The 27735-nt window shown below is 43.4% G+C and overlaps 1 protein-coding gene across 2 annotated transcripts; it reads left to right on the forward strand.

Annotated features, from left to right (window-relative positions):
* The first annotated feature begins 514 nt into the window (after nt 1-514).
* Nucleotides 515-25557, forward strand: LOC142216352 (flavin reductase (NADPH)-like). 2 transcript variants are annotated; one of them, XM_075284121.1, is made up of 5 exons: nt 515-582; nt 12091-12234; nt 15061-15262; nt 20643-20810; nt 25220-25557. In XM_075284121.1, the coding sequence occupies exons 2-5, from the start codon at nt 12100-12102 to the stop codon at nt 25375-25377; spliced, it is 663 nt and encodes a 220-aa protein (XP_075140222.1). In that variant the 5' UTR covers nt 515-582; nt 12091-12099; the 3' UTR covers nt 25378-25557. The 2 variants fall into 2 exon arrangements, with proteins under 2 accessions (XP_075140222.1, XP_075140231.1); XM_075284130.1 differs by having other exon boundaries at nt 515-575.
* Nucleotides 25558-27735: the final 2178 nt, after the last annotated feature.

Genomic DNA, 27735 nt, shown 5'->3' on the forward strand with positions numbered 1-27735 from the left:
ACATCATTCCTTATATTAGTGAGGGGGAGATTCTTTAATTTAACTATTTGTAGAAAAAGTCCATTCTGCTGTACCAGCACACAGGGGCAGAAATACCCCACTATTGTGCTGCTGTTGGAACTAAAGATCTGCTGGGAAAATAGGTTATCATCATAATTAATAGTTCTGTCTGCTTAGGAAACACAGCAGAAGCAAATTTTATCCATACATTGCATAAAAATACAGCTTCGGAAAAGCGGAGTTCTTCAAAAAGGCAACATGTCAAATTTAGCTGCAAAATCACACGCTTTTTCTCTAAAGATTAATAAGTGAACAGCAAAAAACACTCAATGAAAAACACTATAGAAAAAGCCCACTATCAACAATCCTCTTCCCAATACACTAAAACCTAGCTAAAGTTAGGACAAAGGGAGTGTCTCCTAACTGTACACAAAGCCTTGATATGGAGAATGAAATGTGACACTTTAAACATGGTTGTGTAACAACTCCACCCCTTCAGAGATTGCATCACCAAGACAATGTACAAAACACACTGTAACATAACAGTCCATTCAGACGGTGTGGGATAGCAGACAGTAAGTAGTAAGTATTTCTTCATTTGTCTTCCCATCACGTTGAATACTTTGTATTTATTTTGGCTTTTAATGTTGTTTAAACTTTCAGGGGATAAAACTGTAAACCATAAAACCATAAATGATCAAAGTAAACCAATAACGCAGACACACCACTATACTTAATGCTATTATATACACAACAAATAGGGATTAGGACATTATTTCATCACATGCTTGGTTTGCACACACAAGTGGGGTTTATACAATTGACTAAAAAATAAGAAAAGAGGGTTTAGGATATATTGAATCAGCATAAGGCTGAGACACACCCGCGCTGTTTCATGGTTTACATTGCCATCTTGTGGTCTGACTCTAAAATATACACATATACATTTTACTGTTTAATAGTTTATAAATGAGAACACACACAGTACACCTTGCACTGGGACATGTGCAAGCTTTTTGCATCTCATCATCCCCTTCCCTTAAAAGATGTTCTCCTTATACCAATTCATTATGTAGGGCACTATAATACTATTACAGGTTGGCATAAGAAAAGAAACGATTGAAACTAATTGAGATTGTGTTTCAGTCAGTAGCGTAACATACCTTACATACTCTGGTTACATATTCTGATTATACTTTACATCAATAGAGGATTTCCCACCAACCTCCTCATTAATATTCACTGCAATGAGTGACATCACATTGTCACGAATAGTAGTGAGCCGGTAGCTGGGTAAAAGGGACCTGAAACCTGGGAGACTCCTGGGAATCTCGGGTGAGTTAACATGTCTAAACATACCGTTTGTTATGTACATCACATTCATAGATTTGGTGAAAAGCTATTTTGATGTTATGCAAGTGAGGCAGTTGGTGCACTGTGGGTAGGCCTTCAGATACTTGGAGCATCGCTCTTGTCGCTCAGACCCCTACCATCTCCTACTACCCTGTGCAGGGAGGCAGGGAAAGTTCATTCACTGCTATGACATCCTACTTTATCAGAATGAGCGGTGCTCCCAGGGCTGAAAGACCACCCCCATTGTTCCAAGTGCCTAATTTGCATAAGACTTAGGCTGGAGCCCCATGTGGCATATACAAAAATCGCTGCATTTTACAGTCACTGCAGATTGGATGGGACTCTAGCGAATCTCATCCACACATTGCAGAAAAATACGCACAGCGGAAATGCTGCGATTTGCAATATCATTTGGTTTGGGCAATCACAGCATGTCAATTATACTAATGGAAACAGGTATAGGTATAATGAAAGCAGATCTTCTATGAAAAGTGCTGGGAGAAATAACCCAATCCATTCCACTACATGGGACCTTAGCCTAAGGCTCTATTCACACAGAGTAACGCCAGGCGTCATTTGTGTGTAATTTGTGTGTCTTTTATGGCCGTCATAAAACGTTTGCATAGAGTTCTATACAGTGCCGCACCTCCCATGAGGCGACCTGAAGCGAGCGCTTCAGGCGGCGCTATGTCAGGGCCTCAGGGAGGGCGGCATTTTTACTAACCTAAGCCAGTCCAGGACAAGCTGTCCTGGACTGGCTTAGCACGGAGCGGTGGTTTGGGGAGGCCACTGGAGCAGCGCTGCTCCAGCAGCCTCCCCTCACGCTCCGGCAGAGCGCAGGCAGTCTCCGGGCCTGCTCTCTGCCGGCGAACGGCGCTAAGCCACGCCCCCTTTCGAGGTGCCGCGCCCCCTCCGCTAAGCCACACACCCGGGGGGGGGGGCGGCTTTCTGTACTTCGCTAGGGCGGCGAAAGCAGCAGGCTCACCCCTGGTTCTATAGGAAAAGACGTCCGTAATTTACGGCCGTCATTTACGGCCCTCATTGTAATGACGGCCATAAATGACGGCCGTAAATTACGTATGTCTTTTCCTATTGAACTCTATGTAAACGTTTTATGACGGCCGTAAAAGACACACAAATTACACACAAATGACGCCTGGCGTTACTCTGTGTGAATGGAGCCTTAAGTTGTTTTTCTCCAAATCTGCAAAAGTGACATGCATAAAGAAGGTATGTTGTTTATCTCTGTCATGTGGTAAATAATGTGATGCAGTGGTGAATATGCTTAGGCAAGATGGTAGACTACCTTTAACCTTTACGTCACAGACATTTTTCATTTTTGTGTTTTCATTTTTTCTAAAAGCCATAACTTTCAAATTTTTCAGTTTATGCAGTCATATGAGGGCTTGATTTTTGTGTGACAAGTTGTACTTTAAAATGGTACCATTTATAATTATGTAAATCTACTGGGAAGCGGGGAAAAAAGCAAATTTTTTTTATTGATCCCATGTTGGGGAATATATGATATTTTGATCACTTTTTATTTCATTTTTTTAGGGAGGTAAATCAGCGGGGGGAAAAAACGCCAATTCAGCCAAGTAGATTTTTTTTCCTGCTACAACGATTACAGTATGGGACAATGTTTTTATATCTTAATGGTTTGGGCGGTTTTGCCTAATGTGTATATGTTAACTTTTGTTTCTGTTTATATGTGATCTAGGTAAAGGGGGTGATTTAATAGGTTAGGGTTTTTTTTTAATTTTTAAAAACTTTTTTCTTTTTTTAGTTTCCCTAGGGGGCTTGAGCATGTGATCATCATAGGGAAATTGAAAGAGACCACCCTGAGTGGTTAAATTCCTGTGATTAGATTTATCTCATATCACGGACAATGCTGCCAGAGTCCTGCTTCGGAGTGAAATAGTTTGCCGCATGTTAAATACTTATATCACGCCTTTGCGCTAGAAAATTCCCCTTTAAGTAACTAGACAAGATTGAGCTTCTTTTACGTTGGTTGACCCAGGGTTTTGTCAAAGCTTTACTGACTAGAAAGCTATTTAACAATATTTTTCAACATTAAAAGTTTATTGAAAGTTTTACAAATTTTTACAAAAACCGGGGGAAAAAGGGGGGGAGGAAAGGGGGGGGGAATAAAAAACAAAGGAGTCAAATAAAGGCGGAACATAGGGGTGGAGGGGGGGGGGAGGGGGCGGGGAAAAAGGAGGGCACAAGGTGAAAAACGAATAAAGAAAAACAAATAACCAAAACGGGCAAACGCTCTGGCGCAGCAGAGCTGAAAAACAGAGCATATGTAAAAACCTCAGAACAATTGGAAATCAAGTATCAGAGGAAATAGGTACATGTTGAACAGACAAAACGCACAGGGGGACACTACACAGGGGACACAGAAGGGAAGAGGGAACGGAAGTCGGCAGAATAGTAAAAATGGTTCCAAAGGAGCCAAGTCTGCTGATGCTTAGTATCATCTTGGCGGAGCTCAGCAACCAGGGTCTCCATCGTTCGAAGAGCTAGAACCTCATTCAGCCAGCAAACGAGCGAGGGAGGGGTCGTGGACTTCCATAACCTGGGAATGACAGAGCGCGCTGCCACCAACAAGAATCCGAGAAGTCTACGGGTAGGTTTAGAAAACGTCCAGGAGAACAGGGAAAGAAGAAGCGGGGCCGGGTCGTCCTCCAAGTCAATCCCCGTCACCTGCCGAATAACCTGTCTGACCCCAGTCCAAAAAGGGCGTAATAGAGGACATCCCCACCAAACGTGTGCCATCGTGCCGCGGTCGGATAGACATCTCCAGCACCTATCAGAGGTGGAGGGGTAAATATCATGCAGGAGGGCTGGAACTCGATACCACCTGGAAAGTATCTTAAAATTGGTCTCCTGCGCCCTGCATGATATAGAGAAAGTATGACACGCACAAAATGCCGAAGACCACACATCAGGAGGGAATGAGGCCCCCAATTCCCTCTCCCACCCACCAGTAAATGACGGAAGCGAATCCTCAGCCCCGTCCAGCAAGAGACCATACAGAAGGGAGACAGTGTGGGAGGGAGGAGTGGAAGAGATACAAAGACATTCGAACAGCGACAAGGATCTATGAAGGTCCCGAGAGGGCCGCAAAGAGGAGTAGAAATGAGAAAGCTGGGAGTATTGCCAAGAGGAGAGAGGTGTATCCGAACCAGAGGATTGAGTCAAAATCTCAGAGTGGGAGAGAAGCGAAGAGGTAGAAGTGACCCGCTTAAAGCGAAGGGTGGGAGAGCCGACGCGATAAGATAAGAAGGAAGAGCCCAACGCTGCAGGAAAGTCCGGGTTACCCGATATGGGAGTCATGGGGCCATCGTTCGTATAGAGGAGACGCATGGCACTATATCTACGGCACACTCCCATAGTCTGGCGCGCTATATAGGGAAGCGGATACTGTTTATCATCAGTCCAATATTTCTCATGGAGCCAGGGAAGTGCAGTGAGGGGGACGGGGCTCAATGAGTCCTCGAGGGAAACCCAGAGCTTAGTCTTAGCCGAATTATGCCAGTCAAGAATACGCGTAGCGACCGCCGCTAAATAGTATTTCATACAGTCTGGAGCCGCCAGGCCTCCTCTTCGTTTGGAACGAGCTAGCGTACTGCGAGCAATACGGGGGGGTTTCGAGGCCCAGACAAATTTGGTAAAGGATTTGTTAATCACCGAGAAAAAACACGAAGGCAGGATCACCGGGACAGTCTGAAAGAGATACAGCAACCTAGGGAGGACATTCATTTTCAGTAAATTGATGCGTCCCAGCCACGAGAGGCCCTTGGTGTCCCAGCGCTCAAAATCAGACCGCAAAGTGCGGAGTATCGGAAGAAAATTCAGCATATAGGTATCTCCCAAATTACGGGGCAACTGCACTCCCAGATACTTAATGGATCTGGGGGACCACGAAAATGGAAAGGAAGAACGCAAGGCACCAAGGGTCGACGGAAGCAGTGAGACATCTAAGGCTGTGCTTTTTGTCAAATTTATCTTATAATTACTAAAGAAGCTGTAAGTGCTAATCTCCTTGAGAACGGACGGGAGCGAAGTAAGCGGGCTGGTGATGAACAGGAGAACGTCATCTGCAAAAGCAGACACCTTAAGATGACAGTTACGCATCTGCAGGCCGTGGATATCAGGGTTGTTCCTAATAGCGACTAAGAGATGCTCCATTACTAGTGCATATAGGAGAGGGGAGAGCGGGCAGCCTTGTCTAGTACCATTATAAATGGTAAAGGGGGAGGAAAGAGAGCCATTAACCCGGACCCGAGCCATAGGAGAACTGTAGAGAGCCTGAATGCGCGCGAGCATGGCTGGGCCGAGGCCTATCTGAGTCAAGGTAGCCTCTAGAAACTTCCAGTCCACCCTGTCAAAAGCCTTCTCCGCATCGAGAGACAACAGCATCATAGGGGTTCGAGAGCGCTGTGCATGATGAATTGCAGAGAAGGCCCGCAGGGTGTTGTCCCGGGCCTCCCTACAAGGGATAAACCCCACCTGATCAGGATGTACAAGTTCTCCCATGAACGGGCTCAGGCGATTGGCAATCAATTTGGCATAAAGCTTAGCGTCAGTATTCAGGAGCGAGATTGGCCTATAATTAGCACAGAGCAAATGATCCCTGCCCTCTTTAGGTATTACAGTAATATGGGCTTGGAGGAAAGCAGGGGGGAAGGGGACCCCAGAAGTAGAGGAGTTAAACGCGCGCAGGAGCGGCTGCGCCAAGTCAGCCTTAAGCACCTTAAAAAACCGCGCTGTATAACCATCCGGGCCCGGACTCTTGCCCCCGGGGAGGGAGGCAATACCCAATTCCAGCTCACTTGCAGAAAAGGGAGTTTCCAGAACAGCCACATCCTCTGGACGCAGAGACGGAAGGGCAGTACTAGCGACATATTGAGAAAGAGAGGTTCCAGTGGCAGGAGCCGGATGGACCTGACCCGGTGGGGGTAAATGATAGAGGGAACTATAATACTCCTGAAAGGCCGCGGCAATGGCAGATGTGGTATGAGTAATAGAACCCGAGGGCGATTTGAGAGCCATGACGTGTTGGGCTGCATGGCGCTCCCGAACTGCCCGCGCTAGCAGGCGGCCCGCCTTGTTACCCCATTCATAAAACGAGCGCTGTCCCAATAGACGAAGCCGCTGATGTTTCCGTTCAAGAAGAGATCTAATCTCTTGACGCGTAGCAGTCAGAGACGCCAAAGTCGCCTGCTGGAGCGTACGCTTGTGCTGAGCTTTTAAGATTGCCAGATCGCTCAAGAGAGAGCGAAGTTTCAGACCTGCCTCTCTCTTTAGACGCGCACCATGCTTCATCAGCACTCCGCGGAGAACGCATTTCAGAGCCTCCCACTGTATCGCAGGGGCGGTGACGTCACTAGAGTGATCCTGTACAAAGTGAGAGACAGAAAGCTTCAGCTCCGCCAAACACTGCAGATCAAGAAGGAGCGATTCATTCAATCTCCAAGTATTAGACCGCGAGCTGGCAACAGGTGAACGAAAAACACAGGAAACTGGAGAGTGGTCAGAGAGGAAGGCAACACCAATCGAGGCCGCCGAGACAGAGGAAAGAAGATTATGAGAAAAGAAGATATAATCAATCCTACTGTACGAACCATGAGGATGGGAGAAAAAGGAGTAGTCCCTGTCGGTCGGGTGGAGGATTCGCCAAACATCACATAACAGCAAGGCGTTCAACGCCTTCCGAACCTTATTTAGAGCGCCATAAGAAATCTGGGACCTACCCGTGGAAGTATCTAGCAAAGGGTTAAGCGGGAGGTTAAAATCACCGCAGACAATCATGTGACCCCTGGCGAAGGACTGGAGTGCAGACAGGGCAGACAGCAGAAAAGGAACCTGATCAACATTGGGAGCGTATATATTAGCAATCGTATAAACAACACCTGAAATTTCACAGACAAGAAATAAGTACCTCGCTTCACTATCCACTAAAGAGTCTAAGACTTTCACGGGGAGATTTTTATGGAAAAAGACGGCCACCCCCTTAACCTTACCCGAAGCGCTACTACTATGGAACCATTGCGGATAGTATCTATTCTTAATCGTGGGTGTACAGGTAGCCAGGAAGTGAGTTTCTTGCAAACATAAAACTTGCACCCTACGTTTATGGGCATCGTATAGAACTTGCGAACGCTTTTCAGGGACATTGAGCCCCTTAACATTGAAAGAGGAGACAGTTATATCCGACATTAGGGGGGAACAAAGAACAAATAAGATACAGGAGGGAAGAACGGAAGGGGGGGGGGGAGGAAGACCAAACTACACGAGGAACACACAAAGACTAAAGACCAGAGATCTCAAGAGAGCTAGAGACCTCACACAAAACACTGAATAAGAACACAAAAAGAGGGCTTGCGGGGTACCCTCGGGGGAAAGCTAGGCGACAGGAGCACAAGTCTCCAGATGACCCCGCACTGCAGGGACAAAGCTATGTGGGGACAGAGAAGGCAAGCCACGCGGCCAAAGACAGAGCACCAGAAGAGAAACACACAAAGAAGAGTGAAAGGCACAAGCAGGAGAGAGAGCAGCTCCGGCTCCGACACACGGGCATCTGAACAGACTAGTAACATACAAAAAGTAGGAAGCGGCTAGAGGACTAGAGCAAATAAGATATAAGTGTGGGCAAAAACATATAAAAAGGTAAGGCTAGAAAAAAGTCATCACAACGAAACAGGGTATGGAACAAACTCACAGAGTCCGGTCACAGACAACCAAAGTGCAATGTAGATAGTCACTTCTGGGACCCCCGGACAGAGGAGGGTCTACGCTGACGTTGAGGCCTTTGAGGACGCAGGGGGCCGGAGTCACCTAAGTCTTCTGCAGCATCCCATTGCAGGCGAAAAGGGCCGGACCGATTAGGATCAGCAAGCAGGGAAGACCAGTCAGGAAGTTGCAAAGGTGGCAAACCCAGGGATCGCAGAAAGTTCGGAAGATCATCTGGATGGGCAAGAGAGCGCAGTCGGTCACCCCGGCGGACTTGCAATGAGAATGGAAAACCCCAGCGGTAAGGAATTTTACGTTCCCGGAGGAGGGAAAGGAGAGGCTTCAGGGCTGCGCGTTGCCGAAGAGTGTATCTGGATAGATCCGGGTAAATCGACAGGGAGGCTCCCTCAAAGTCCACTGTGCCAACATCTCTAATCCTATGCATGATTGCTTCCTTGGTAGCATAGTAATGAATCCGGCAAATGACATCTCTTGGTTTACCGGGGTCCTCACTGCGGGGGCGGAGAGCCCGGTGAGCACGGTCCATCTCAATGTGAGAGTCAGGAGGGCGCCCCAACAGCGAGTTAAAGATGCCAGACAGAACCGAAACCAGATCCGCCGTTTGAACTGATTCTGGAAGACCTCGAATGCGGATATTGTTGCAGCGGTTGCGGTTCTCGATATCATCCATGTGAGAGACCAAATTACAAATTTGCGCGGAGTGAACCGCCATTTGCTGCTGGATGGAGTCGAGAGAGGAGGAAGTGGCAGATCGTGAATCCTCCAGGACCTGTACTCGTTGTTGTAAATCAGAAATGTCCGTTTGGACCACACGCAGGTCCCGGCGCCAGGCGCTCTTTAAATCAGAAGCAAGACTGTCCATATCCCTCCGGCTTAGGGCTAATAAGGCCTGTAGTTCTGGAAACTTCCACAGAGTCAGAGCAGCCTCTTCAGGTGGAGGAAGGTGAGATACAAAAACAGGGGCCTCCGCACGGAGGGTCACAGCGGGAGATGTAGATCCAGGTGCCCCTTCACCAGCAGCTGGGGGGAGCGAACCCGCCACGGAGGGAAAATCAGGGCCAGGAGCAGCGGATACCAGGTCCAGGCCGGCCGGTGGGGAGAGGTGATGTCCAGGATGGGGGCTGGCACCCCATTCAGATGCTACCTCCAGGGACCCCTGAGGCCATATGGAACGGTGGAGATGTGGGGGTGAGGACTGAAGGGTCCTAGGAGTGGACCTGGGGTCAAATGGTGGGGAGGCAGGAGCAGAGAGCAGTGGTGCCGCTGATGCCGCTGCTCCCTGTGGAGCATCACACATGTGGATCACGGGTGGTTCAGAGGAGGAACCGGCTGGGGCCAGAACAGGAGAAACAGCCGCAGATACCTGTGATCCTATTGCGGGCAGCGTGGAAGGCCCCGGAGCGGTCGAGTCCTGGCAGCGGAGATCCGGCATAGAGGAGGAGAGGGAGCCGGGCAGTTCGCGCAGGCGCACATGCGCCGATGAGGAAGATGGCGCCGGCGGCGGACAGTAGGCCGCATCCTGAACGGGTCCCCGCCGCCCCGACCGCGGGGTGAAGAAGGTTGGAATCTTCCCAGCAGGTGGAGGAAGGGCAGACGAATCCCCCTTGGAGCGCTGTGACCGGGATTTGTCCATTTCGCCACTGAAAATAGCCCAAGTCCCGGAGCCTAGAGCGGAGCTCTTAAGGTAAGCTGCCGCCCGCGTGCATGCCAAGCCACGCCCCCCTTAACAATATTTTTAACCAAACGCTTAACTTATGCTTCACCATGGGTTGTGTAAATTGTAACTTCACAACTCGCCAATCCCCAGCCAATTAGAAGAGGCCTCTTTCTATCCCATCTTGTAACCTTAACAAAAGATGTCCAACCCTATGCCTGTAAGGTGGGCTCTGTCTGAAAGGAGAACCAGTGCACATCTACCTCTTCTCTAAGAACTGCTCCTGGGCAAATCTCAGCTCTATGTTCCACCCAGAACACAAAGGATTGACCTAGAATCCATACAGATGGACTGAGATCTAAAAAAAAAAAAAAAAAAAAAAAAAGAGCGAGAACTAAATCAGGGCGAATAAAACCTGCCAAACACTGTTTGCCATTGACGTAAGTGACAAACTTCATCGACTGACAGGCCCTGCTCACTAGCTGCTGTTGCTGCCATGATCTAGAAAGGGATGTGCTCTGAACATGAGCCAACTAGTAGGCCTGCATGAGTCAGCAACAAAGAACCACCATAAACTAAAAATGTGTCAGAGGTGCCTGAGCAAATTGACACTGTAATATTGATCTTTTAAGTTGGACCTTTCACCACCTCCGCCAGCTCTATGAGTCATTTATTAGGTGCTACCTTTCTGAATCCAGCCCAGCAGCAGAGTTGGAATTTTTTTTCTCTAGCCCCCACTAAGCTCTGACACTGTCCACGTCTGATTGGAGCTCCCAGCCATCCCATGGAAGTGAATGGAGGGCCATGCATATACACCACTGCCCCATTCACATTGGAGCAATCTGGGAAACCTTCAGGTTCCCATTCCAATGATCAGATCACCAGAGAGCACATAACTATCCTTTATCCTTTTGAGTGTCTGTTGTTGCCTTTTAATTTTGCATTTAGGAGCCAAATTAAACAATAAGAAGAAAGGTAGTTAAAGAGGACCTTTCATCAGATTGGGCACAGGCAGTTCTATATACTGCTGGAAAGCTGACAGTGCGCTGAATTCAGCGCACTGTCGGCTTTCCCGATCTGTGCCCCGGGTAAAGCGCTATCGTTCCTCCCCGCTCCACAGTACAGCGCGATAGGCGCTGCTGGGCAGATGGCGTCCCTGGCTAACTGTCAGAAACGCCCTTCTGACTGTAAAGCGCTACGGTACCGGGACTGATAGTGCTTTACCCAGGGCACAGATCGGGAAAGCCGATTCAGCGCACTGTCGGCTTTCCAGCAGTATATAAAACTGCCTGTGCCCCAAACCATGAAAGGTCCTCTTTAAAGAGAAATTATAATGGAATAAATAATGGTTATGTGATGATTACATGGATGTTTGACTCCATGAACGTGATAATTTTTTATTCTCTAAAAGTAAACAATTAAAGTTTCTGTTTAATGAAAATCCAAGAGGGATTAATACGGAATATACTGAATAATATGGACTATTCTGAAAAGGTCTACATTTTCATTACACAAAGACCAGGACTTCTATAGTGGTTATGACTAGGCACTGGCCTAAATGTATGCATATCTTTGGCCATCTAAAAGGTGGTATAAAAGACATGCTAGCTTTATCAAGTTCTGTGATAAATCTGACACATTTTTAGACTGCCTAAGTTTACATTGTCTAGCTGTTAGTAAATCCTGGGCAATATGCTTTATTTGATGTAAACCTTTTAACATTCATAAATTAATATCCTTGTTGGAAAATATATTTGACTATATATAGAAAGATCACCTCTGTTACACATAAACTGATATGGGGAAATACCATTACAAAAGTTTTTTTCCAGTGCAGTTAATCCGGGTTCACACTGCCGTTGTTCATGTCTATTGCTGTCTTCTGTTATGAGATGACCTTCTGTTATGGGATGACAGCAATGGACATTAATTGTTGCAGAGAACAGTCTGTATCCATTGTCATTGACACTAATGTAAACAACATAACAGATACTATCTTCTGTCATGTTTGTCTACTTTTGTAATAGATGAAAAAGTTGTGCATGCAGGATTTTTTCTTACCTTACATACGTAAACAAGTCTGACATGTCATGTTATTTATATTATTGTCAATGTAAATATCTGTGTCCATTTTCTGCAGCAATTAATGTCTGTTGCTGTCATCCTATGACGGAAGACAGCAACGGACATTAACAACAGTAGTGTGAACCCAGTCTAATGGGATGGAAAGCTGATATTATAAGCATTGGATGCATTTGATAACTTGACATATTTGTAATAAAAGCTATAATGATAAATATCAATGTTATCCTTATAAACAGGAAATCAGAATGAAACTATCAGTTCTTGGAGCTACTGGACAGACAGGTGCAACCCTGGTAACCCAAGCCCTTCAGAATGGACATGAAGTAACAGCTCTAGTAAGAGATGTCAACAAAATGACCATCCAGCATGAGAAGCTTAAGGTATTTTTAATACTCGACTCTGAAGTTTATATTACTGTATGTGAAGGTGTCACATAGGTGAAGGTGTCAGAACGGAGTCCGGATACTAGTGTGAACCCAGCGTAAGCGAGATCACGGGAGCTGTCCTGTTCTTGTGACAGCCCAGAGCCTTATGAAGGTTCCCAGGCCTGTCATAGGAATATATCTATTGAGTCTTGCCTATGGATGGCTTCAATATCTATGTAGCAAATCTCCCTTAGACTACAATACAGTTGTATTGCAGTCCATGTGACAAGCATATCTCCTCTTAAGTGCATCTTTTAAAGAATAAAAACATGTAACTCGTTTAATCTCTCCTAGTAACTGAGATCCAATGATTTATGAGTGGTAATAATTAGAGATGAGCGAACAGTAAAATGTTCAAGGTTCGATATTCGTTTTGAGTAGCCCCTCAATATTCGACTACTCTAATCGAATATCGAACTCTATTATAGTCTATGGGGGGAAAATGCTCGTTTCAGGGGTAGGCAACATTCGATCAAATTATACTTACCAAGTCCACGAGTGAGGGTCGGACTAGATCCTCCGTGCAGTCTTCTCCTTGCAGCGTCCCCGCGGCATCTTCCGGCTCTTCATTCACTCTGCCAGGCATCGGGCCTGGGCAGAGCCGACTGCGCATGCCCGCACTACAAGCGGACATGCGCAGTCGGCTCTGCCTAGGCCAGATGCCTGGCAGAGTGAATGAAGAGCTGGAAAACGCCACGGGGAAGCTGCACGGAGAAGACTTCTAAAGGTAGGAGAAGAACCAGTGTTGATTGGCCGACTGTATAGCATTCGGCCACTCAATGCTGGTTCTGCATCAAACTTTTACATTCAAACAGTGAGTGGTACTCGATCGAGTATGAGTATTTCGAATACCGTAGTATTCGATTGAATACCTACTCGATCGAGTACTACTCGCTCATCTCTAGTAATAATAAATCCCTGTGCTCCACGACCATACCTCTTGTAATACCTGACTGTATTTCTGGCCTTACAAGCAGCTGATTGACATTACAATTACATGTATGTATTAATCTACAAATACACCAAAGACCTTCTCTGACACTCACTCTTAACCCCTTAGCGACCCTTGACGTAACTGTACGTCATGGGTCGCATGGGGATGTATAGAGCGAGCTCACACGCTGAGCTCTCTCCATACACGGCAGATGCCGGCTGTATAATACAGCCAGGACCTGCCAATAACAGCAGCGGTCGGTGCCCGAGCCGATCGCTGCTGTTAACCCTTTACACACTGCGGTCAAACGCGACCGCAGCGTGTAAACAGCGCAGGCGGCATGGGCGCCGCCATGTTTCCCCGATCGCCGCCCTCCTGAACGTCACATGAGGGCGGTGATCGGTTGCTATGACAGCCGGAAGCCTATTGAAGGCTTCCAGGCTTGTCTCTGCCCGAGATCTATTAGACGATGCCAGAGGCATCGTCTAATAGAAGTGCTGCGATTCTGCTATTCACTGCAGTACTGTAGTATTGCAGTGAATAGTATGAGCGATCAGACCCCCTAGGTTTCAAGGTACCTAAGGGGTCTGATCATAAATGTAACAGAAGAAAAAAAAAAGTTTTTAAAAGTATTAAAAAAATAAAAAAAAATATAAAAGTTCAAATCACCCCCCTTTCCCTAGATTAGCTATAAAAGTAATTAAAGAACATTAAACATAAACATATTAGATATCCCCGCGCTCCAAAATGCCCGAACTATTAGAATATTAAAACATTTATCCCGTACTGCGAACGGCGTAGCGGCAAAAAAAATAAAAACAGCCAAAAAGCGTTTTTTTCAACACTTTGCCTCCTATAAAAAATTGAATAAAAAGTGATCAAACCATCAGATCTTTCCCCAAATGGTATCAATAGAAACGTCATCTTGTCCCGCATAAAAAGACACCACAACCAGCTCCATACATGGAAATATGAAAAAGTTACAGGTGTTAGAACATGATGACACAAAATTTTTTTTCTATTTTGCAAAGTTTATCATTTTTTTAAAAGTATCAAAACATTTCAAATACTATATAAATTTGGTATCACCGCATTCGTACTGACACGTAGAACACAGGTAACATGTCATTTGTACCAAACAGTGAACGCTGTAAAAATTAAACCCATAAGAAAATGGCGCAAATGCATTTTTCTCCAATTGCACCTCATTCTGAATTTTTTTCCAGCTTCCCAGTACATTGCACAGCATATTGAATGATGCCATTACAAAGTACAATTTGTCCCGCAAACAATAAGCCATCATGTGACTCTGTGAACTGAAAAATGAAAAAGTTATGGCTCTTGAAATGTGAGGAGGGAAAAACGAAAATGCGAAACCAAAAAATGGCCTGGTCCTTAAGGGGTTAAAGCTTGATTTCCTTTCGATCATATGTTATTATGCAGATTATTTTTACTCAGGAATATTTCTAAGACTGATATGTGCAGGCCATGTTGACACTCTTAGGGCTCGTTCACACGGGCACTCAGGGGTAGATTATGGCGCGGAATCCACGTCATAATACGCCCCCTCACAATGGTGGTCTTTGTAGACCGCTAGCATTCTTGTTGCCGCAAGCGGAAAAAAGAAGCGAGCTGCCCTTTCTTCAGGCAGATTCATGGCAGCATGCTCCGGACTAGGCCGATTCATTTGAGCCTAATACGGAGCGGAAAGCCGCAATGGAATATGCACGCAGATTTGCGTGTGAACTAAGGATAAGTATTTCTTGCAGATTTTTGGTGCAGTAAATGTATATTTGCAAACTTTTTAAAAACACAAATCTATTAATATGTGTGCATTTTTTTTCTAGGTAGTAGAAGCCAATATATTTTCTTCAGACTCATTAGCCGAACATTTCAAAGGACAGGATGCTGTTGTATCTTGTCTAGGATTCCCATATAAAATGTTCTCATCAATAAGTGGCTACACAGACTCCATGACCGCGATTACAACTGCCATGCGACAGACTGGAGTGAATAGGATAGTGGCAATGACGTCATGGTACACAGACAGTATGTATCTACAACACATTCATATTTCTCTAGGGTTTTTCTTTCTCTCTAAAATAAAGGAAATTTATTAGGTTTCAAAACCGCAATTTAAAAAAAAGTTGGGATTTTGTGTGAAGTATAAAGACAACAAGAATGCAACAACTTGGAAAGCTCAAAATCTCATCTATCCATATAGAACACATATCAAAAGTGTAGATGAGCGAACTAATTTGGAACAAACCAGTTTTCAACCCAAATTTTTGCAATTTGTGCAAACTAAAATGGTCGCCACAACATGTGAGGTAGAAATGCATTGGAAAGGGAAGATCATATGATCTCTGTGAAGGCTTCTAGCATCACCTGATAGCCTCTCATGAGTGGTACGCACAGAGGTTACAGTGCTGATGTCACATACAGAATAGAACATACTGCGGACAGAAAAAAGAGCCATTTTGTGATATTCAATTGTATGATCCAAAGTAATTGCTTCTAATATGTTGCTAGTGGAAAAACAACACCAACTATGAATACACAATTATAGGAGGATGACTAGTTGAGTACAGTTTAGTTCTGCACTGTGCTCTGTGGCTGAAGTGTTCGCTGGTCAAATATCAAAATATTTTATCTAATTTTAAGTCTTTCTTGCAGTAGTCAGTACTTTTAGTGTAAAATCTCTCAAAAAACTGCCTTTATATCACAGCAAAAATAAAACCTGATACGTAGTGTTGAAAATTCAATTTTGTTAGAGTTTGTTGTCATTTGTGGGGTTTTTTGGTAAGAAAAAGGTGCAATTATGGCTGGAGCCCCACTTGGTGTAAATGAAAAAACTGTGGCATTTTACAGTCACTGCAAATCCCATCCATAAAAATGCGAGCAAGCAGATAATCTGCGATTTTCAAAATTATTGCGATTTTGGAATTTGCAGCATGTCAATTACACCTACGGAAATGCTGGTGGTTTCCCCATAGGTATAATAAAAGCAGAAAGTTCGCAGAGGAAACCTCTGTGGACTTTCTGTGAAAAGTGCTACAAGAAAAAACACAATTTGTTACCACTGCATCTTTTACCAAAGCACTTTTTTGCTGCTAGCCTATTATGGGAAAAATCCAAGCTGACTCAAAGTGTGTTCTACTCTAATGCTCACTGACTAGGACTATTTAGTGAACACTGGAACAAATTGTATATCACAGCCTTGGTGTTTTGTGTGATCCCATTGTGTAATATACTAGCACTGATGCACGAAAAACTAAACCCTGCCGGTACAGGTATTGTTAGACAGTCCCAGAAAAAAATGTATAGTGATTCAGCATCCAGTCTAGTGTCGATTTAAAAATATTCATACTTTAATAAAGCCATTTAAAATTCCACAATCTCCAGAAACCAGTAAAAAATAGCAAAAAGACACAGCACTTACATATATAGACGATACTTGGGTTACATGGAACAATGGATACACGGAAAAAACTTTAGCCGCCTACGCGTTTCAGGGTCAGAGCCCCTTCCTCATGGCGAAGTAAAGACTAAATGAGAAAACTGTGGCTTTATACCCTCTTCTAGGTTAGATGTTAATTAATCCGGATTTACTCCAGCTGAAATGTAATCTAGCCTCAGTTTTCATTCAACAAAATGACATACCCACAAAAACATGTATACACTTCACAATACAACATTAAATACAATTATGTATTGCACATAAAAACCATATAAAATATCTGAATTTAACCGTGTTCCATTTGAATACGAATATTTTGAATACACTTCTGCTTTATATATCGTAATTACCATAAGATAATTTTCTCATTTAGTCTTTACTTCGCCATGAGGAAGGGGCTCTGACCCTGAAACGCGTAGGCGGCTAAAGTTTTTTCCGTGTATCCATTGTTCCATGTAACCCAAGTATCGTCTATATATGTAAGTGCTGTGTCTTTTTGCTATTTTTTACTGGTTTCTGGAGATTGTGGAATTTTAAATGGCTTTATTAAAGTATGAATATTTTTAAATCGACACTAGACTGGATGCTGAATCACTATACATTTTTTTCTGGGAAGGACTATTTAGTGTTAAATCTCATCTTCTATGTTGTAATATTCACTGACAAGGTCACCCTTTCAGTGGCAAATCTGATTTCTTTACTAATTTTCTAGAAATAGAGTTCTTGTAAGAAAAAAATAAATTAATATAAAAAAGATATGTGTATATACATATATATATATATATATATATATATATACATACACACACACACACACACACACACATTGTCAGAATTATTACCAATCACAATTATTATGGAAGCAGTGCAACAATAAGAAAATAGAACAGGACAGGAGGAAACACTTGAACTACCTTCACGCCATCCATGACTGCAAGTACTAACAATAAGAATGTGAGTGGTAACACAAACAGTAGCTGCAGTACTGTTACACTTCCTTAGAATGAAGATGAAGTTTTTGATCACTTAGCTCACCCATCTTAGTTACAGCAGTATATTGCATCCAAGAATGATTCAATAACGTGAAAACTTTGTATGTTTCAGCAAGACAATGCTAAGCTACATAAATCATCCACCACAACAGCATGGCTTTGTTGAAGAAAAGTCTGAGTGGTGAACTTTTCTGCCTCCAGTCCAGACCTTTCACCAATGCAAAATATGGTGCATTATGATATTAAAAATCTGTGAAAGGAGACCCCAAACTGTTAAGCAGCTAGATTCTTACATCAGACCAGAACAGGACAATATTCGTCTCACAAAACACCAGAAATTGTTTCTCTCACTTTCCATAAGTTTACAGGCTGTTGTAAAAAGACGAGGGAATGCTACACAATGGTAGACATGTCAATGTCCCAACTTTTACGAGATGTATTTCTGCCAGCAATTTGTGGTCATATAAGATTTACAAATGATTGTATTCTTGTTTTCCTTACATTTTACACAATGGAAAGACTGAGACTAGGATGTTCTCCTCTTCTTTATATCCATTCCCCTGTCTAAAACAATTGTTTTCTCTGTATTGTATGTGTAATTTCCAGTTCCGTCAAATGCCTTAATACAGTCCTATGAAAAAGTTTGGGCACCCCTATTAATCTTAATCATTTTTTGTTCTAAATATTTTGGTGTTTGCAACAGCCATTTCAGTTTGATATATCTAATAACTGATGGACACAGTAATATTTCAGGATTGAAATGAGGTTTATTGTACTAACAGAAAATGTGCAATATGCATTAAACCAAAATTTGACCGGTGCAAAAGTATGGGCACCCTTATCATTTTATTGATTTGAATTCCCCTAACTACTTTTTACTGACTTACTGAAGCACAAAATTGGTTTTGTAACCTCAGTGAGCTTTGAACTTCATAGCCAGATGTATCCAATCATAAGAAAAGGTATTTAAGGTGGCCAATTGCAAGTTGATCTCCTATTTGAATCTCCTCTGAAGAGTGGCATCATGGGCTACTCAAAACAACTCTCAAATGATCTGAAAACAAAGATTGTTCAACATAGTTGTTCAGGGGAAGGATACAAAACGTCTCAGAGATTTAACCTGTCAGTTTCCACTGTGAGGAACATAGTAAGGAAATGGAAGACCACAGGGACAGTTCTTGTTAAGCCCAGAAGTGGCAGGCCAAGAAAAATAACAGAAAGGCAGAGAAGAAGAATGGTGAGAACAGTCAAGGACAATCCACAGACCACCTCCAAAGAGCTGCAGCATCATCTTGCTGCAGATGGTGTCACTGTGCATCGGTCAACTATACAGCGCACTTTGCACAAATAGAAGCTGTATGGGAGAGTGATGAGAAAGAAGCCGTTTCTGCACGTACGCCACAAATAGAGTTGCCTGAGGTATGAAAAAGCACATTTGGACAAGGCAGCTTCATTTTGGAAACAAAAATTGAGTTGTTTGGTTATAAAAAAGGCGTTATGCATGGCGTCCAAAAAGAAACAGCATTCCAAGAAAAACACATGCTACCCACTGTAAAATTTGGTGGAGGTTCCATCATGCTTTGGGGCTGTGTAGCCAATGCCGGCATCGGGAATCTTGTTAAAGTTGAGGGTCGCATGGATTCCACTCAGTATCAGCAGATTCTTGAGAATAATGTTCAAGAATCAGTGACGAAGTTGAAGTTACGCCGGGGATGGATATTTCAGCAAGACAATGATCCAAAACACCGCTCCAAATTCTCAGGCATTCATGCAGAGGAACAATTACAATGTTCTGGAATGGCCATCCCAGTCCCCAGACCTGAATATCATTGAACATCTGTGGGATGATTTGAAGCGGGCTGTCCATGCTCGGCGACCATCTAACTTAACTGAACTTTAATTGTTTGTCCAAAATACCTTTATCCAGGATCCAGGAACTGATTAAAAGCTACAGGAAGCGACTAGAGGCTGTTATCTTTGCAAAAGGAGGATGTACTAAATATTAATGTCACTTTTCTGTTGAGGTGCCCATACTTTTGCACCGGTCAAATTTTGGTTTAATGCATATTGCGCATTTTCTGTTAGTACAATAAACCTCATTTCAATCCTGAAATATTACTGTGTCCATCAGTTATTAGATATATCAAACTGAAATGGCTGTTGCAAATACCAAAATATTTAGAACTAAAAATGATTAAGATTAATAGGGGTGCCCAAACTTTTTCATAGGACTGTATATACCTTTTCAAGAATAGAGCAACATACAGATTTTTTGCGTCTCCATACAGTACCTGGTACATAATTCTACTATGAACATAAGGCCTTACCTTACCTAGATTTGGAGTCGGGAAGGAATTTTTTCCCCTGAAATAGGGCAATTGGCATGAGCCTCATGGGGTTTTTTGCCTTCCGCTGGATCAACACTGTAGGGGATTGTAGGGTTATAGGTTGGACTTGATGGACTAATGTCTTTATCCAACCTCATCTACTATGTAACTATGTAACTATAAAAAGTTCTTAATTATACATTATAGCCTTTGGGTGACCCGGAAATGGGTAGACATGTAGAAAAAATATTGATATTAATATTTTCTTCTTCAGTTTTAAAAGTATCTTTCACCACCAACTCTAACTCTTTGCCTGACTAGATGCAGTCACCCTGATTCTGGCACAGTTGAATTTTTTTCTCTAGCCCCTACCACTCCTGAGCAATCATTACTGTTAGTTTCAGTAGAGTTATGCTCCTTATTGTTGGTTGATACGTCCCTTTCAACGCAATACCACCTACCTGACAGCAGAGAGCACAACTGTACTGAAACTAATGGAAATTAATGCTCAGGAATGGTGGGGGCTAGAGAAAATTTTCCAACTGTGCTGGAATCAGTGGAGCAGTGCCTAAGAATGGAAGAATGCAATGAATTGGCATTGGTGAAAAGTCCTCTTTAAATAAATAATGATTTTTTTTTCTTCCTTACAGCTAGTTCTGCACAAGGTGCTTCATTCTTTGTGAGAAATCTACTTGTACCACTAATTAAAAGTGTCCTTACAAACATGTTTGAGATGGAAAAATATCTAGAAAAAGAATGTTCTGATCTTAACTGGACTGTTGTAAGGCCACCGGGACTTCAGAATACACCAGTGACTGGTAAGCATTCACATAATACCTACAGCATCATTGTAAAAATTAGTGGTAATAGCTAATGACAGGTCCAAATTTGTAGTTCTAAAGTGCATCTGTCACCTACTTCTGGGATGTAATCAGTTTTAGTTTATGATAGGTTTCATGGTTGTGGGACGATGGCAGTGTTGCTGCTCTGCCTACTCACCACCATGAATGGTCTTCTCCTCTCGAGCTGCCACCCATACACCACCCCTACAGGTAACCCAAAGCTAAAGTCCAATTTACTTAGGTAGCTGGCAATTATACAACATATGAAGCTCTTGAGTGGCAAGGTAGATTGACAGATTAGACAGACTGACAATAATAATTAGAGTTAGGTTCCCTGTGCTATATGGTAGGCTGCAGTAATAAATAGAGGTGAGCGAACAGCGTTTGATTGAGTACATGTTCGATCGGATATCAGGCTGTTCGCGAAAACTCACAACAGGAACTACGACAACGAAGGCATCGAAAAAAAATCAGAAAAAGTAATTGGCTGCCGAAATCAGGTGACCTCCAATTTATACAAACAGTGGATTTAATATCCGGTTCATATGAGACAGTGAACTATGACTGTGAGACAGGGATGTATATACTGGCAGGGTTAGCTAGGGGTTACCTTTATTTAGGTGGGAATGTTATTCACACAGCTCTTTGGAGCTCTATCAGGTCGGGATCCCTGTCAGCTTGCGATATGCGCGAGCTGACTTTTTCCCATAGGAATGCATTGACCAGCGTTGATTGGATGAATGCCATACAGAGTACAGCATTCGGCCAATCAACGCTGGTTCTGCCGGAGGCTCGTCTGTGAGGAGGCGGAGTCTAAGATCGGACCAGAATGGAGACTGCTTTGGAACGATCTTAGACTCCGCCTCCTCCAGCAGAACCAGTGGTGATTGGCCGAATGCTGTACTCTGTATGGCATTCGACTGTTACGGTTCTGTGTAAATATTTTAAAATAATATTTTTAAACAACAGACCCGCTAGTCTGCAAGACACTGCAGCGAGGTCCACAGGCCCAGATGGGCGGCTGTATGTCAGAACAGTACACTACTAGTTAAACTGCACTGGCAGTCATGTGGTGCAGTGCTTAATGTGAGCAGGCTGTAATAAAACCCTGCCAGTTAACCTCACTGGTAAGGTGCACCTGTACAGTTGAAACAGCAAGGCTGCCTAGGGTTAACCGTCACCCCAGGTCAGCAACGTAACATGCTCCTGCTACATCTAGGAGAAATAAAGGAAGTCTTGACAGTTCAAGGGGCTACCTCAGGGACCACACCTGCTGACAGCACCTCAGGCTGGAACAGAGTCCACTGCTCCTAGCCTTAGCGTAGGGCTGCCAGTTCAGGGTTTACAGGTTCTAAACTAAGTACAGACAAAGGCCTATTCTACAACCTAATGAAAAGTAGCAAGGTCCAGCACGAACGATCAGCTATCCATGTATCATAAAACGTAGCTTTTATTTTACATATATAAAAACTTCATGTGCAGCAGTAGGGGTTACAAGAGCCCTGAACTACTGTCATTAGCGAACTTAGTCAGTGTGAGCACCCGGCGGGCATCAGCTCACACTATATAAAGGGAAGTCCCCGTCCAGCAGGGGCAGTGGCCATGACATCACCGTTCATGCCCAGTATGGCCAAAATGGGACTTAGTCTGTGAGCAGTTCCAAAATGTCCGAGCATGCTCAGTAGGGAAGAAATGGCACTTAGTCAGTGAGCAGCTCCAAAATGTCTGAGCATGCTCAGAAGGGAAAAAACTGGACTTATACTCCAGTCACCTCACTGCATGAGGCCGAGGGCGAGAGTCGGATTGACCCGCAGGTGGCGCCGTGCGCCGTGATGGAAACCTGCGAGACCCGATCCTAACATCGGCCAATCAACGCTGATCAATGCATTCCTATGCCAAGATGTAGCAGTGGAGATGAAGCAGAACTGAGTGTGCACTGAACCCTGCTACATCAACGCTGGTTCTGCCGGAGGAGGCGAAGTCTAAGATCGGTCCACAACAGTCTCCATTCTGGTCCGATCTTAGACTCTGCCTCCTCACAGACGAGCCTCCGGAAGAACCAGCGTTGATTAGCCGAATGCTGTACTCAGTATGGCATTCGGCCAATCAACGCTGGTCAATGCATTCCTATGGGAAAAAGTCACCTATCGCATATCACAAGCTGACAGGGATCCCGACGTAATACAGTGACTTGGGCATGCTAGATGCCCCCAGACATGCTTCCCCTGCTGTCCCAGTTGCATTCCAGGGTGTTGGCATCATTTCCTGGGGTGTCATAGTGGACTTGGTGACCCTCCTGAGACAAATATTGGTTTCCCCCTAAACGAGTATTTATTCCTCATAGACTATAATGGGGTTCGATGTTCGATCGAACAGTCGAGTATTGAGCAGCTACTCGAATCGAACTTCGAACATTTCACTGTTCGCTCATCTCTAGTAATAAACAGTAATTTGGGAAAAGGAAAAAGGGAAAATTGTACTCAGCCCTCCAGGAGAAGTAGTCTCGTAACGTTCAATTCCACTCCCAGTCATTGGTGTCCAGTGCGGATTCAAACCTCCTCGACTCGAGGCAGATGTATCGCTTGAAGAAGTGAATAGATGCAGCCGGAAGAATAGATAAAACATAACTTTTATTCTTCTATAACATAATAAAAGTTTCAATACAGACCGGCTGAGCTGGGCTGTATTGAAACTTTTATTATGTTATAGAAGAATAAAAGTTATGTTTTATCTATTCTTCCGGCTGCATCTATTTACTTCTTTATGCAGTAATAAATAGGCTGCTCCCACTGTGGCCAGGGATGCACTACCATCAGCAAACAACTTGTCCTCTTATGAGTGTCCTGAGTTGTCTGGTCAGAAGAATCAGATGGTGTATAAATGGTAAGTAGGAGGCTCCCTTTTTAAGCTGTACAAAGCCCACCAAAGTTGGTCACATTTCAAGCTGTCATCTGCTTTTAAAAGTACTTTCTGTCTCCAAGGAGTCACCAAGCAATAGATTCCAGTATTTGGACACTGACCACGCAATTATCACTACCTATTAGGGTGCATTCACATATATTCGTTCTTACAATCAGTTTCACTTCAGTGTGGTGCACACAAGCCGGAGGGAAACTGATGCCAGAATAGATCCAACTGAGGCATCAGTTCTGGCACCGCCTGGCTGCAGGTAGCGTTTATCCATCTGGCTCCCTTATAATTTCTGCAGCGCCAGAAGCATGCTGGGTGCTGACTCAAGATGGATGCGAAAGAACCTGATGGTCCGTGCAGTCCAACTATGTACACTAGGAAGCCGCCAATTGCTGGCTTCACTACTGTATTGGAGCAGAGAGCCACTAGCTGTCCAGACCCCTGCCTCTTGGCACTTTCATTATGACATGCCATGTTATTGCCTCTGCACAGTATGATGTTATGTTCGTTGCACCCATACAGTACAATGTCACCTTAGTGCCTCCTGCACAGTTTATTGCCACATTAGTCGTCCCCCACCTAATCCTAATTTTTTGTCTAAACCTGGGACATGCCAGACATAACTTTCAACGGCTGTTCAGCTCAGATCTTTACTTCATGGCGGACCCTGGTCAATTGACCTTTACTAAAAGAGTACCCCTATTCTATTGACCTCGGCTGCCCATCATGCCTAATGGATCATCATGCTAAAAACTGATGACAATTGATCACAACTTATGGTTTTGAAAAAAAGAACAAAATTCTGTAAAGGAGATGTTTTACTGTGTGTTTGCCAATAAGGATATTGTTTTGAACTGCAAGTGAGTGACCTGGCCAACAATAATAATTTAATTAGGGGCTCATTCACAGAACCAAAGATCACTGGGCCAGGTATTGGGGGTGGAGGGACTTTCTATAGGTTAAGGCAGCAGAGAGGCTAGGATCACCCCTTGCGCCATTTTTTGGAAAGTATCTCCCTAGATTAATACATGGTTTTCAAAGAAATTTAAGGGCATAATCTGGGAATAATAGCCAAGCCAGAATAACTCTTTTAAAAATAAAAGTGCCCCACCTGTACATAGCTTTTTCAAGCTTATTGCCTCTCATCAATGCAGAGCTGTCTGGCTCTGTGAGGTTTCTCCATGTGAGTCAGAAGATGTAAGGTGTCTCATTAGCACTTATAAGACCTGCTGACCCACACAATGACTTCTCACACAGTCAGCTTTATAGGAAGCTACCTTCCAAAAAGTGGTGCTATGGGCAAGTTCTTCTATTTCACCAATGAGTTCTTATTTGTTTAGGTTCCTGAACCGTCTCTCCTTAAGGAGTCACATTATCCCTTCTGACCCAGGAGCCGAGAGATACTATAAATTTAATGTATGAAATGGGCTTTAGCATTATAATTAAGTAACTTATTTTTTTTTTATCTCTTACAGACAAAAAAATATTGACTCATGAAGGATATTTTGTTCCAGATGAGAAAGGTTATCCAATAACCAACACGGTATCACGAGCAGATGTTTCACGCTTTATGCTCTCCACCCTTAATGACAACATATGGACTCGAAAAGTAGTTGCAATGTGTTGTGAGTGATGGCAAATAGTTAGGTTTTAATCACTCATGCAAGTGCAACTACATGTATTACAGCTATTTTGTTTCATGTGGTTGTGGCCACTTGGTAAACCACGTTCTTTGACCACACATCAAACAATTAGCACATGCAATTATACTTTTAGATTAGAATTACTGACAAAGTAACCAAATTTCATAGTATGTTCATGGAAATTGTCACGTATAATTTTCTATCATAAAATTACATGTTTCTGTATGGAATAAAACATTGCAATAATAAATTGAAATATTCCATAATTTTTATTTTTTTTATTTAAATAAAAACTCCTAAACAGCTACCCTCTTTTATCCATTTTATTGCTTGAAACAACACACTTCTCAACAATGTAGTCCATTATGATTTCACCTGCGTATATAGACAAAAAAATTACATTATTTTTCTGTTTATTTACCCATCTTTCCCAGGTACAGATTATCTAGATAGATAGATATTATATATCTATATCTATAATCTGTTTCTGGAACAGCTTGGTAGCAGCCACACTAGCAAAATGTAATGGCTGTATGTTTTCACCCAGCTTTCCCAGAAACAGATTGGAGATATTTATTCCGTTTCTCGGAAAGCTGGGTGAAAACATACGGCCATCACTCTAGCAAAATGTAATGGCTGTACGTATTGACCCAGCTTTCGCAGAAACAGATTCTAGATATTTATTCTGTTTCTGGGAAAGCTGGGTCAATACATGCAGCCATTACATTTTACTAGAGTAATGGCTGTATGTTTAAATTAGCCACGGTGCACATAGCTCACCCACATTTTGTCCCTCTTTCTGTCCTTGAGATGTACACAGATGTGCTTTCCCTTAAAAGCTAAACACTCATTAATTCCAGGCTACTTATCATTACTGATCTTATTCATAAAAAAAACTTCACAGTCAATGATGGTTAGTCCAGAATTATTCAGTATTTCACTTTAAGGTTAAAGCCCCATGTAGTAGGCTGCAGCGAAGAAGCACTGCAGGAAAAAAACGCGGAGGAACCGCACCACAGCACTTTCACAGAAAGTCCGCAGAATTTTCTTATGTGGACTTTCTGCTTTAATTATACCTGTATGGGGAAACCGCAGGCGTTTCCATAGGTATTACTGATATGCTGTGATTTCCAAACCCATTCTGTTTTTAGAAATTGTAGCATTTCCACTGCGGAGGTTTTTCTGCAATGTGTGGATGGAATTTTCTAGAATCCCATTCACTTTACAGGGACCATAAGAAGCCAAAGGTTCTTGCTGCGGTGTTTACACTACATGGGGACCCAACCTTAAGGGAAAGTACTTGTAGCCTCAATTGAGTACAATTACAAAGCTTGATTTACATAGTGTGGTTTTTGCCAAAAGCACACCATGTGAACACAGTCACCTCCTGAAAAAAGAGACATGCAACTCATAGTAACATGTGCCACTTGTTTCTGCTATTGAACAGCTACCATTCAATATTTTGTACTGGGAAGGTGAAAAAAAAAATGTGGATTTGCACCAAATTTATATAGACTTTGCAATGTTTTGATACCTTTAAAAAAAATTTTTTAAAAAAGAAAATCTTTCCAAAATAGAAAAAAAATGTTTGTGCCGCCATATTGTGACACCTGTAACTTTTTCATACAGGAATGGCTGTTTTATGCTGGACAAGATGACATATTTATTGATACCATTTGAAGAAAGATCTGATGGCCACCTCAGGTTCCCCTCCAAAAACCGGGTAGCCGCAACTGAAAGCCGGTGCACTGCACCGGCATCCATCTGCGCGCTCTGCTCCGGATTAGGCCCAATGAATGGGCCTAGTCCAGAGGAGGGAGTGTCTTCAGACCGAATTGCGAGACGACTCGGACTGAAGAATGAGCATCTCGCTTCTTTTTTCCGGGAGCCGAAAGAAACGGCTCCTGAGTCCTATCCATACACCCCCAGGCAACAAAGGATGTAATAGTACGTCCTTGCACGTTAAGTTACAGTAATGAGTTGCACATGATACTATCCATCTCACTTCTACTTGAACAGCCATCAAATTGAGAAGATCTGGTTTATTGGCCTAATAGAAGTGTGCATAACTGCAGTTTTTTAGTAAAAGCACTGTATAAATCCAGCCTTAGGGCCCCTTCACACAGAGTTTACACTCCGCGTATTCTGTCTACACGTGCGCAAAAAGACGCGTGTTATATGAACATGCCATTGAATTCAATGGTTAACTACATTTTACACGTGTATTTTTACACGTGTAAAATGTACAGAATACACGGAGCATAAATTCCGTGTGAAGGGGCCCTTTGGCTACATGCACACAAATGCAGTGCAAAACCGCAGACAAAAAAATAATATATATACCGTAT

This window comes from Leptodactylus fuscus, chromosome 1, assembly GCF_031893055.1.
Source record: "Leptodactylus fuscus isolate aLepFus1 chromosome 1, aLepFus1.hap2, whole genome shotgun sequence".
Taxonomy (NCBI): Eukaryota; Metazoa; Chordata; class Amphibia; order Anura; family Leptodactylidae; genus Leptodactylus; species Leptodactylus fuscus.

Excerpts from the sequence above, each read along its gene's own strand:
- LOC142216352 (XM_075284121.1), top strand. The coding sequence starts at position 12,100 with ATGAAACTATCAGTTCTTGGAGCTACTGGACAGACAGGTGCAACCCTG. Across the intron at positions 15,263-20,642 it reads GACGTCATGGTACACAGACA|CTAGTTCTGCACAAGGTGCT; the intron begins GTATGTATCTAC and ends TCTTCCTTACAG. Across the intron at positions 20,811-25,219 it reads TCAGAATACACCAGTGACTG|ACAAAAAAATATTGACTCAT; the intron begins GTAAGCATTCAC and ends TATCTCTTACAG.